Source organism: Pomacea canaliculata, linkage group LG9 (assembly GCF_003073045.1).
Source record: "Pomacea canaliculata isolate SZHN2017 linkage group LG9, ASM307304v1, whole genome shotgun sequence".
NCBI classification, from domain to species: Eukaryota; Metazoa; Mollusca; class Gastropoda; order Architaenioglossa; family Ampullariidae; genus Pomacea; species Pomacea canaliculata.
Window position 1 is genome coordinate 6,791,014 of NC_037598.1, and position 13,326 is coordinate 6,804,339.

Sequence of the window (13,326 nt, forward strand, 5' to 3'; positions counted from 1 at the left end):
ACCCGTGCGTTTAATTTTTGCGGAGGACCTATTTGAAACCGGATCTTTTTTGTATCTTCATTTTCCCTCAGGGGTGGGGCAATGTTGGTGGGTGGAAGGAGCAGCAAACTATAAAGCTTTGGTTTGTGTTCGCCACCGTGACCGACGGTTCTGAAAAATGTTCCCCCCTGCCAACCAACCCATCCCTCCTTCCCCCCCCCAAAAAAAAATCATGTCTTCGACTATTGCTTTGTATAATAAGATCCCCTTGTGTCAAACTTTGATATGCTCGTCTGCCCTCGTCTTTGTTGCGATATTGAGATCTCGATCGCACTTTGTAATGTTATTTTTAGGACGGGGTGCATTACTCAACAGCATGATCCTCCCGTCTCCCCCAATCCACACTACCCCCTACAACAACCTCGAACATTTTTTTCGCAGTGTCTGTTTTACATGTATTATAACTATCTCAAAAGTTGAGTTTCATTTTATGAAGTTGCTTTCGAATCACTGGCTGTAGTATCGCCTTCAACAGAAAACAGTGTTTACCTCCTACACTTACAGACGCCCTCTGGTGGGGCTACACCTCCCGAGCACCCCTCCGTCTGCTCCCAGTCCTTTCGGACGATTTACTTACTCCCTGACGAATTTTGGAGGTCGACAAATATCTTCCCGCTCAAAAAATTCTGTGTACAACCAGAGAAAGTAGTCTCAGTAGCTATAGATTATAAATTGTCAGAAGACGGTCCCTCCGGGCAGGACATCCATGTGCATTGCTCATTGGAATGTTCGATGGGAGCCATCCAGTGTAAATAGAAAAGCGAATGGAAGTCGATACTGAATAATCAGTGGAGAGGTTCCCGAAACCCTGAATGCGTGTTTTGTGGATAGAAAGGGTCAGTGTTAATAACAGTCATGCATGTAGCGTGCCAAGATAAATAAGTAATGAGAGTGTAGAAAACGGGATAGAGTATGGTGATGGTGTATGTTAGAGAAAGGAAGGCACTATTCATGGGATAGATTCTTTTTTCTCTCTCTCTGCCACAAATCTCTGTCACTATTTGGGAACGAGCTTCAAACGAATTCTTTAACCGCACTTACAGTCTGGGTCTGAATGTCACTTTGGAGTAGAAGGGATCTTTGCTCTTTTTTTTCTTTCTTTATTGATACCCAGCAGGGCGTCACTAAATGTTCACTAAGAATGCCTTTGAGTGTAGGTGGGGTACCTTTTCTTTTTGTTCGTTCTAACGGGCATGTTTGAACGTGTCAATACCCTGCGCACGTTGTCTGGAAACGAGGTCATGTCCTTGGTGAGGGTTCAGTGATTTTCCTCCCGACTGGCTAATATTTCCTTCCAATGTTTTATTGTTAAAACATTAATAATTTTCTCAATACTAGATGTAACCAGAGTAGCTACTTTTTTCTAAAGAGAGAGACGTTTACCGTTGTTGGAACCAAACAAAGGTAACGGTCTTGGTTGGAGCAAAGCAACAGATTGGTCGTCACAGACGTTGGTGATCAGTTCACGTAGTCGGCAGATGTTGTCTGTATTTTCCTTATTGTCCCACAACCGGTGACATATTTTTCCTCAGAGTTTCATCGCTTTCACGAGAGTCTTGGGGGCAGGGAAGATAGATGGAGGGACCATGAAAAAAAATAAAAACCTCGTACCGCCCGCAAACAGATTTCAAAACAATGATAGAAGCTGTTTTGTCTGTAAGTTACAAGTACTGTTCCATTGATTCATAGGTTTTTTTCGGGGGTTGTTATTAAATGTAAGTGCTTTTGTATGCTAACACTTTCCCATACCCTGTCCATGTAAATAGTGTTTTCTGTCGGAGTTATGGTGAACATTCCTAGCCTCAGAGCAGTGTTACACAAAGGCGTTTATTTACCGAGGAAACTTTGACCAAGTTTGGGAAAGTGTGAATGTCGGTCATAGGAAATGGTGTTGGATTTCGAACGTTAGGCACAATAAAACTTCAGTCAAGACGCTGTGCGGAGTCCAAACTTGTTTGCCTATACAATGGGACTTGAGGGCAGTAAGGAAGTGTGTGCACTTTTCCTACTTAAGAAAAGCCTTCGTGAAATAACTTTATAGCCAACCTCACGTGAAAGTGTGTAATTTAACGGATGTAAAAGATCGTCAACCTTCACATGGGTCAATGTGACTTTGTGGACGAGATTTGAGCCCTCCCCTTGTGTGTGTGTGTGTGAGACAGACAGACACAGAGAGAGAGAGAAAGTAAGTATATAGGATAAGATCTCACCAGTCTACATGTTACCTGAGCTAGAGCGGTGTTTCTCTGATCGACCGAAGCATTTGTATCTCGACATGCGCACTCAATGGGGCAGGACAGAACTAAATGTTTACAGTGAAGTCCCTGTTCATAAACGACCTAACCCATAAAGCCCTTTGACCTTTAGCATAACAGCCATTTTGAACGAGGTTATCAGTTATAAGACTGGTTACACGTGGCTGACATTGTGTACAGGCATTGAAATACTTTTTAATGTAATATTTCGCTTCATTTCATTCTTACTGGTTTTATTTAATTATAAATTATAGTTGTCAGTCCTATTAACGTAGAATGTCACAATGATTGAAGATGCCGATGTCACTGCCAGTAGTCTATAGCCGTTACCTTTGGCAATAGCCAAATTCCGAATCCAGTGAGTGTGCAGTCAGTGGTGTTTGTACACATAGTGCCATACGTCAACTGTTGTAGTTTGTTGCAATTGTTGATGCTGTTGCGCTGGTACTTTGTGTTGATGTGCCTTGAGACATTCTAACGAATAAATTTTTTTCTTGTGTTGTAGCCCGTGTCCATATTTTGTAATCAATGTGCGTGTGTATGTGTGTGTGTGCGCTCGCGCGTATGAACGCAGTTTTTTTCATTGACAGGTTTACGCTCGGTACAAACTATTGTTTCCCGAAATCCAAATAACATCCCTCTGTTCTCGAGATACAAATATCTCCTTGCACAAAAATTGATTTTTAAAAAATACACACGCCAGAAATGTGCATAGGTACGTCTGCATTGTGAGAGGTACCATCAGTGGGCAAGCAGAAGAAAGGCCAGCACGCTGACGTCAGAATTGTACATGGTTAGCTTATGTTGAGAAAGCCTCAACCAATCGGCGACTAGGAACATAGGTTAATTAGCGCAGCATATCGTGACATCATGAACTTGATCTGTTTCTGTACATCTTTGTATGTGTATATCTCCAGAACGAAAGTTTTTCGAGGAATATCCAGAAATAGTTCCTTACTTTGAGTTTTACCCAACCATTAGAAAAATCCCCCCCACAGGTCTTTTACGGAGTGCATGAACGCTTGCTAAAACTGATCAACGAGTATGTGTACATCAGGACTGCTCAGTGAAATCTTGCTGAGATATGTGCAGTTTGGCCGTTGCACAGAGCTGAAAATAACAATTTAAGTAGGAAAATCAGTCCAAGATATTTAAAGAAAAAAAAATCACATATTTTTCTCTGACATGTACACGCAGTGTCTGTTGCTGCCAAATCGTTGACTTTTTCTTCTAACAAAGACACATTGGGTCCAAAGTTGAGTATGTGTGTATACATGTAAATGTATTGGAATTTGTACCACGACTATCCTTACTAAATTAGAACATTATTGTTGTCCAGCATATTGTTTTGGACATATTTCCAGCTTCCTGACGTTAATATAACGCCAATCTATGTCTCCTTGTAAACGGGGTTTTGTTAAGTGCTCATTTACTTATTTTTCTATACTATAGAGAGAGCTATATATAGTCACCATGCAGGAAGCTATTAAACGCTTTTGTGCAAATGACAGGAAACCCTGCATTATAAACACAAGTACCGTGAGTCCCACATCCCGTTAGCAATTTAATAGGCCACTATGTTTACAGCAGATACAGTGTATGTTTGTGGGTGCATGCACGTGGTGGGGATGGGCGGATGCAATGTTTTGATATGTTGACAGTAAATTCCCAGCTGACCTCATCCTGCTTGTTGCTATGCAGCAGGGGACATAACTGACCCTTCTCGAACTAATCTCCCTTTGCAATAGTCTTGCGCTCGACAGAGCTTATAGTTCCAATCCCGTCTACCTTCCTCGCTCTCTTCCTCTCTCACACTCAGGGGTATTTTAAAATAATGTGGGAAAATACGCACTAGAAGAATGGAGCTATACATCTGTGCCGGGACGGAAATTCGCTCATAATTAGGTCACTGGGTTCAAATGTTACGAGGCCTTCGATTACGTCCCCTTAGACACAATTCTGTTTCCGCGTTCATCGAAGCAAACAAATCGATGAAAAGGCGTTTATTTTAAACCAAACGTGTTGTAAACATGTTCTTTGAGTAAGACAATATCTTGAACGGGATGAACAACTGAAGATGCTTTTTCAACTGTTATACATATTTATTTCAGCACGTATCTTTCTGACTGTCATTTCGGGTTAGTATCAGTCTGTTTTCTAAAGTGCATCGACCTTTCCACATACACGGATGTATAACTACGATCAATTATGTTGGGAAAGTTGGATGCTCCAAAAACGACCATTTTTATTTCGGGAAACTTGACTGTGTGTGTGTGACAAACTCGGTTCAATTGACATATGTTCTATAGCTCCTTAATTTTATCGTCTATTTTCCCTTTTACTCATAACAGAACGTTTTATTCATCCTCAACATCACATACACAGTACATATTGGTAGGAATAAACTGCATACAGAAAATCTTTGTGCGAGTGAAATGAAAAAGCTGTAAATTAATAATGGTAGTAGTATATTATTATATAGTAGTATTAGTAATATTCACTGTGAGGATTTATTGCTGCAAACAAAGCATTTTGACTAGTTGTACACTTACCGGATATGTTAATAGATTAAATGGTAGTAGCATTAAATAATCGCATAAACCTTTTAATTAAAGTTGTATGATCCATAAAGTCTCATAAACACTGATGACTTTGATTATGGTGACTAATATTCAACATTTGTTTTTCACACACTTCTTTGCTCCTGTGTCGCCCTTTCTCCACTTCATATTTCGTTTTATCCTGTTTATCACACTATTGTTTAATATTTCTTTTCCTTAGCAAACATTTCTTGTCTTTGAGTGATTATTTATTTGCATGTGGGCCTGGCTCCCACCTTTCTGGTTGACCAGCTTTCTGTCTCACGCCATCCCTTTCTCAGTGTCTTGCCTTCACTCTCCCGATTTCTCACCATCCCTCTCACTTGAACTAATTTTCATTCTTTACATGTTCATTACATTTAACATTATTTTTTGCTTTAGGTTAGTTGTATTAATCATCATAAAGTTTATTGTAAACAGTATAAAATAAACTGACTTTGCAACCATTTTATTCCATACACTTTTCAGCTCTTTTATGAGTGAATTCCAGAAATATCAAAATAAAACCACTTTATTACAGCTTCCATACAGTGGAATCCCCATATTCACTGGACGGCACTTCCAAATGGCACAGCCTACATTTCCATCGAACCCTTGTTTCCTGGTGCGGCACGATACAATGTTTGCATGAGGCATGTTATATCTTGCTACGGAAGCGTTTCAGAATTTGAAGTAATTAAACACTATTTCTTTTTTATTAAATCTGTTCTTTCTGAATAGGGCAGACCGTGTAATGTGGGTAGCACTCTACGTTGTCATCGTAATGACTTTCAATTGCAAAAGTGCACATATTAGAGGGCTTGATGCATATGTGTTGGCTGACCCAGCTGAGAAATTGTTACTCGATTCCCTAGAGGGTTAGGGAAAGTAAAGCAATGATTAAGAGGAAATGGGTGTTGTGCTTACAAAACTGGCCCAGAGATTAGTAGGGTCTCTAACACCTCCACCCTCAACAACCATAAGGTTAAAGGGCTGGGGTTTTTTTGTTGTTGTTTGTTTAAGATTAGTTTCTATGGTGCTGGACAATGCTTCCTTTTAACAAAAGTGTGTAGACTGGTTCGTGACTCCTGTTTCTCTACAGTGCACTATTTTAATCATAGTTTTTCTATAAATGTTCACAGATTTGGCTCTGTAATGTCATGCATTTTAAGAACAATGCTTCATTTTTTCCTCCTCCAAAGAAGGAGGAATGAGTATTTAATACAATCACTAAGAAATCTGTTTGGAACATTTAGTCTTTGAAAATTAATTTAATGACATGGCCAGTTTCTCTCCATCAATCATTTGTCTTTTCAGAAACATGACAACAGTATTGTATTTGTGGTCAACAAGCTTATTGTCCAATTGTCCTATGATATATGGGTAAGTGAAAAGATATTCTTCAGGAGAATTCATCAAAAGTACATTATTTTAAATGATTCATAAAATTCAATTATAGTTATGTTTAAAGCCTTTGAGTTTCTATTTAGTGTCATGGTCACAGCTAAATGGAAACAAACTAGTTATGTTTAAATAATTAAAGTCACTGATAACACATAGTCACAGATAAAGTGACTAGCATGAGGAGGTAATGTTAAACGTTATTATTATCGACATCATCACCATTATTGATAATACTGCCACTAAAACAACAAATTAAATTTTATAAATTCCTGGATAGGTGCAGTTAATAATAAAACATACTAACAAAACTATGTGACTTGGGGAAAAAAACTTATGGGTAAACAAAGACCCACCTCTCTCCCTCTCATACACACAAAATAAAAACATTGGTGTAAATTTTTATACTACAGATTATCTTCAATTCGACCATGTTTCTGTACTGTTTAAAAATACAATTTAACATACAATCCAGAATGGCTTAGCAAGGGTGGTTTCAGGCATATAGTTATAAATTGAGAATAATTTGTTTCCCCAGGGGAAAATGGAAAACTTAAAGTTATAAAGCAGTGTCCAGACCCCATAGAAGACTACATATTTCTTTACATTAGGCCACCTTTGCTATAGCTTTATAACCACAGCTTTGGGAGTAAAACATTTGAGGGGTTTGAACACCACTTCATAACTTCAGAAATAAGATACTTGTGCTTGAGTTCCCCATTTTGTCTCAGGGCAATGACTTAACTTCTTCATAACTGTGGCTTCTGGTGGCGTTCTGAAAAAAAAACATGTGCATTGTAGGTTGTGGAGTCAGGTTTTACCTCTGCCACACATGATTTCTCCATGGATGTGACACTTATTTACAAGGCGTCAAATAATCACTATTGTTTTAATCTTGCCAGAGAACAGACATTGAGATGGAGTCAATGGAGACATTCATCAGTTGAAACTTATTCAAAAACGTTGAATATGTTTTAGTATTTTTTGGTATAGCTGAGATCAGTTTATGGCATTTGTGATATCATTCTCTGTTACTGTGCACAGGTGATGCCACTGGACATATATGGCGATGATTTACTTGATAAATACAGGTTCCATACACATGTGACCATTTCACCTCCAGTGCTAGCAGGTATGTTATTAGTCTAGTATTAATTAACCCAATGTACAAAAACTGCAGTATTCATTTCTGTGGAAAATGTGTAGAGGTGCATAATCAGGGTACAGTGATATCTTGCTTGAATCACACTTTAAAAAAACATTTAAAAAACCCATGAGACTTAATAATGTAATATAAGAAACATTTCCTGCCGTAGAACACACACTCGCCGTTCAATGATATAATATACTGAGGCTGTTTCAGAGCTAGAGGCTCTTTCAGAGCTAGCAACTGAAACTGAAGCCACTCCTACTTCTGGAGCCACAGATAAACCAAACATCTTTAATTCCCATGTTACCATAGCAGTGGCAACTCTTCTGTCAGTGGTGGTTCTTGGTGTGCTTATCACAGTTGCTTTTAAGAAAGGTGAGCTTGCTAAAATGAGAATAATAATATTGTAACCAGAAGAGCTTTTGGGTTCTTTGACTTACTGAATCTGAGATAACTGAGGAAATGTTTGTTTGTGTAAGGGTCAACATTTTAATTGACTGAAATATACTTTTTGTCACAAGATTATTGTGATGGTGAATAATTATGGTAACATCATTAGCTATATGTCATACCTATATTTACCTTCAAGAAAGCAAATCAGAACATTTAGTATTTATAGTTAACTGTACCAAACAGATAATATTGTTCTGTTTATTTGTCCTTGAATGAGCTTTGTGTACAACTTTAATCTGTTTTCTTTTGTACTTGTCTATATCAGGTCGCAACCATTTTAATTGTGACTAATCTGTTCCTCTAGACTTCGTGATGAATATATTTTGTGAATAAGGCTGAAGGGTACTTTTAGTTTAGCTTTTTTTAAGATCATTTGGCATTGATCTGCTTTAGACATCTTTTGTAAGCTGGGATTAATCCCTGTGGCCTCCTTTAGTTGTTTTGTCCTATTCCATTGACGGCCTGGTACCCATGGGAGAACCTGCCACTTTTTTTTTTTTTTTTAGAGGAAAGTATCGTTTGCTTAACATTTTTCTAGCATAAAGCCAGTCAGAGACAGGAAAGATTGCCGTTGTGGCTTAGGTGGAAATAATTTACACTCTTGCTACTGATTTAGATATCTGCAAGTGAAAAAGAAAATCAGGAGTAAAATGTGTGAAGTTCATTGTGACAGATTCCTTGAGAAGTGGTTATGACTAGACATTCAGAGACTCACTTTTTAAAAATTTGAGGTGACATGTTCCAGAAAAGATCATTACTATGCTTATTAGTGCAGCAGGTTACATGAGAAGAGGGTGTCTATAACCTAGACATTTTCAAAGAAGTGTTGACATTATTGAGCTAAAAAACATGTGTCTTAAAAAGAAATGGTTTTAACTAAAATAAAAATATGTTCATAGCCCATTTTCTTTGAGAAAGTAGTTTTGTAAACTTGTAGTTTGTAAGTCAAGTATATAAGAATTGTACGGTATGATCAATTTGTCAGTTCCTATCCTTTTGCTATTTTTATTTTTCCATATCAAAACAGGTTATATTCAAAAGGTGAACGTTAGATTTCCTCGGGTTTGCTGCTACAGACACCAAACTGTAGGTGAGAAATCGTTTACACACACTCGTGTCTTTTTAGAAGACAGATCAAGTTGTAGTACTGGTCTTTATACTAGCATATCTTATGAAATGAAATGTCCATTGAGTAATTTGGAAGGTTTTCCTGAATGGATATGCTTTTTTATGTAATTAGCCACTTACAAAACGCACACAGCTCTTGGTCTGCCTATATTAATGAACGTATTTTTAGATTTTAAAGGTTAAAAATTTTTTAACAGAATTTCACAGAACAAAATGGCCTACAAGTCTGAGTTTCACCAAAGTTGTTTGGTTTATCAAGCGCTTTTATTCAAACCCCAGAATGAAAAAAATGTGTGAAGAATGCAATCACGGCAAGCAAATAAGAAACGAAAAATTATACCCAATAAAATGTCTTAATCACATTCCCTTGTATTGTGATTTTAAAATGCAGACAAAGTTCTTTTCTGATTTGTTTTTTCTCCTTCGCAGACATTCTCCTTTTGTATATACATAAAGAAAACAGCCCCTTCACCTCACTAGTGAAGGCCCACTCTGATCATCTGAACAGTTACGTTTCCTGCAACTTCGTCGACACCAAAGACATTCGTCAAAATCCCAATCCTAGCGAATGGCTAGCATCTCAGATGAAAAACTGTCACGTGCTAGTCTACGTGTCACCGTTGATGCGGCGGTATTTATTAAACGAGGAGCCTTTTAGCAACAATGCCTACCACACCACAGTCGTTGAAACTGTTAAAAATCTGACATCACCCGATATGCTCAAGGGGCGCACGAGAAAGGCGTTTATTTTGCCAGGCTGCTTCGACGGGGATGCGGAAGCAGCCAGGAAACTTGCAAAGAGGTTCAAACTGCCCTGTCATCTGGTGGTGCAGCAGAAGAAACCAGGACCGGACCATGAAGTTGAACTGAACTCGTCTTGTGAACTCCTACACCAGATTCTAGGCACCAGAATGTGCCCTTGCTTGACCTGTTTCGCGTGCGTGGACTCGACCGCCACAACCGAGGCGCTGCTGGACGCGGTGCAGGAGTTGTCACTAGATGAAACTTTGGTGAGGGAAAACCAACAGTCTGGTGAACTGCCAGTACATCTTGCTAACCCCGAGCAGGTACCGTTCCTAGATGCTTCTATGTCTGGTTTGGGTTTTTTCAGCAGTCCTGACTCGCCCTACGTCAGCATTGGAGTGGATGAACCGAACGAGGCGAACTTCCCGTACGAGGACGACAAAGATAAAGACTCTGTTAGCTTCATCCAGCCAGAGGACATCCGTTTTAGTTTAGGTAGTCAGCTGAGTTTGGAGAATGTCGAGGAGAATTTGGGCAGATTGAACAGAAAAAACGACTGGTAGTAAAGAGACTTTGAAGGAGTGGACGTGCTGTCAATATTCTATTATCAAATTTCGAAAGCTTTATTTTCGAAGTTTTTATATTTTCTTTACTTGAATGAACGAAGTCATTAAGTTAAAGTGGTTCAGACGATGTTGATCAAGCTTTATGCCTCGAAAAAATGACTTTTATTTTTTCAGGCATTCTTGTTGATCTGTGTTCAGATGTTATTGTGATGCATGATGCATAATACAAACTGTCTCCCGCGTGTTAAAAAAGTATCTGATAAACGGAGTTATCGAGACTATTGCCCGACTGTAAGGTTTCGTGCAGAGAAAGAATCGACCCGATGTCAACAATGCCATTATACTATAACATGGATGCAATATGTTCGGTGATTCCCACTTGCTTACACTGCTGTACAAAGGACAGAGGTTATCGGGTTGACTGGCCCTGACCAACATTGGATGTGGATATGGCGCCTGAGCTGTTTATTGGTGATTTGTACACGTCATAACCACATTCAGTGACTGAGTCAAGATGAACAGTCGGGTGGTCCATGATTTGAAATCCACCCAGATTTGAATGTTATCACCCCTCAAGAAAAAAAAAGCAATATGTACAGTTATGTGTAATATTTGGGATGTGATATCTCGGATCTGAGATCGAAAATGCTTGGACATGTTCTTGTTGCTGTAATCAAAGTCGGCGAAGACGCTTTGAAGGGATAGGAAGCTATGAAAATTATATATATATTAAAAAGCTGGTACTCCTATATATATATATCTTTAAAAAAAAGTACGCCAACTTTTTGAAATGTCGTTAATGTACATGTATTAAGCAAGGGACAAGAACATAATTCTATTTTTCTCGAAGTTGGATCAAATTTCTCTTACAATCATATTAAGGTGTGACAGCCATATTATAATTTGTGTCAAAATAAACCAGTTTCAACACGATCAAACTGAGTTAGCGAATCAAAAACGCACATGTGAACAAGCAGAAGAAATGAAGCTTAAGAGATTAACCTATAAATTTATGCTGGATAGTTGGTGGTTGGGAGAATTACATGAAGTATGGGTGTGACTGACACTGTTAATGCTAATTCTGGTGGCGTATAATTTCTGCAAGGATCAGATGAATAAAATATTGTCATTGTCAGCGACCCCTGTACAGAGTTATTTTCCTTCTGTCAAACATTTGTTTATCAATATTAATCTCCGACTTTCTACCATGATGTACATATATGCTGGTCACTATTTTCATATCAAATGTTATCATTTTCACACTATTGTATTTAGCCTAATTAATAAAAAAGAATTTGGAACAAGAGTAAGGTGAACATGTTGCATGTGAAAGTGTCTTGGAATTTTGGTCGTTTTTATTGACAAGATTTTTAATTAAGTATTTTATACTTGACGAGTGTAAGTGATGCATTTTTTCAATGATTTTTATATTAAATTTTTAAATACATGACTAATTTTTATTTAGGGTTGCAGAAACTAACCCAAAATGTAACAGTTCAGTTAGATCATGGACGTATAGTTCTGGACTGCAGGCGGTCTGCTAAGACTAATACTTAGCTTCCCGCGAAGTTGTAGCTTGTCAGGTCTTTGGTAGCCAACATTTGTGATTGTTATCATGTGACATATTGTCTTATTATCATCCATGTTTTGTTCGTGTTCTTTATTTAATAATCGTTCTCAAATGGTGCCGAATAATATACACGATAAGAGGCCTGGTTTTTCGTTATTCTTTTGTTCTGTGCTTTTTTGTTTTTAATCACCGAAACAGATTCCTTCAAAGATATTGAGCTGTTAAACTTTTTTCTTTCTCTTCTTAAACTTGAAAGAAGGTTGTTGCTTTCTTACAGAGATGTACGTCCGTGGTTAGATGATTCTATTAGCTATCCTGTGGATATTATTGCACAGCAGCTGTTTTAGTCTTTGAGAATGAGATCTTTATGTGTTCCCTCCTCTTATATTTTGATTACTTTTATTCACTAACATTTAATTAACATAATTGTAAAAAGACGAAAATTGCGTTGTGAGCATTGACAATCATGTGGTAACCAAAAGTGAAAAATAATAATTACCTCATGAAGAATTCTTCTTAATTTCTTGTTTTCTGTTAAATGTCTCAACAGTAAACCAAATCTCTGGCACAAAAGATGACACAGGTCATGAACAAAAGTTATGTCATGAACAAAAGTTTTGTGTCATTTTGTTGTTGCTATCTTATATAAAGCTGTTGAATAAATAAATGTTACATGAATCTAATGTTGATTCTTACTATTTTGAACAGTGATTTGTTGTTGTTGTTGTTGTTGTTGTTGTTGTTGTTGTTGTTGTTGTTGTTGAAAGATTGACATCGACTGTAGGGACTGATTGTAAGATGATATCTAGCTGTCACGGGGCATGATGTCGACATTTGGTGCCCGCGTAGCAGCAAGATGGTAGTTAAAGGAGAGTCACATGGCGGAAAATTGTCCTGCTCGATAGGCATTCAAGAAATCGTAATCGTAATCTCCACGGCATTTTTGTCGAGTTCATTTAACTTGTTGCTTATGAAAATGACGGAAGAAGGAAGATTAAAGGTCAAAGGCTGTATGAGGTCGGATGTGACTGGATGAAACAAAAAACCATGCTACTTAAGTGGCGACACTTCCTTTGAGGAAGGTTCCAATGACCTCTGGAATAATATGAGAAGGAAACCTCAGAGGCATGACTTTCCTTTTATTTTTCCTTGTATGACTTTTTTCCAGTGTGTCCTTGCCCTGAGTGTGACACTTCCCCTACAGCTGCTATTGCTGTTTGAATGTATGAGATATACTTTCGGGGATTGATCGGTTAGGCTGAAGTGTGTGGGATTAAAGTGTATTAGTTCATTTGGGCATGTATGCCTGCGTGTGTAGCATGAGTGTAGACTCGTTGTATATGCCTGAACTCCTCCATCAGGAGGAGGTATGCGTGTACTAATTATTCATTATTATTATTAATGTACTTTCTATGCATGCATAAACAGGCAAAGCTTCACA

The 13,326-nt window shown here is 38.1% G+C and overlaps 1 protein-coding gene across 2 annotated transcripts; it reads left to right on the top strand.

Annotated features, from left to right (window-relative positions):
- Positions 1-4,215: 4,215 nt before the first annotated feature.
- On the top strand, positions 4,216-12,583 carry LOC112572243. Of its 2 annotated transcripts, none has more exons than XM_025251817.1 (7): positions 4,216-4,432; positions 5,415-5,566; positions 6,191-6,256; positions 7,319-7,406; positions 7,638-7,799; positions 8,905-8,967; positions 9,435-12,583. In XM_025251817.1, exons 1-7 carry the CDS (start codon positions 4,372-4,374, stop codon positions 10,310-10,312), a joined length of 1,470 nt encoding a protein of 489 aa, XP_025107602.1. In that variant the 5' UTR covers positions 4,216-4,371; the 3' UTR covers positions 10,313-12,583. The 2 variants fall into 2 exon arrangements, with proteins under 2 accessions (XP_025107602.1, XP_025107603.1); XM_025251818.1 differs by having other exon boundaries at positions 4,278-4,432; positions 5,415-5,498.
- The last annotated feature ends 743 nt before the right edge of the window (positions 12,584-13,326 follow it).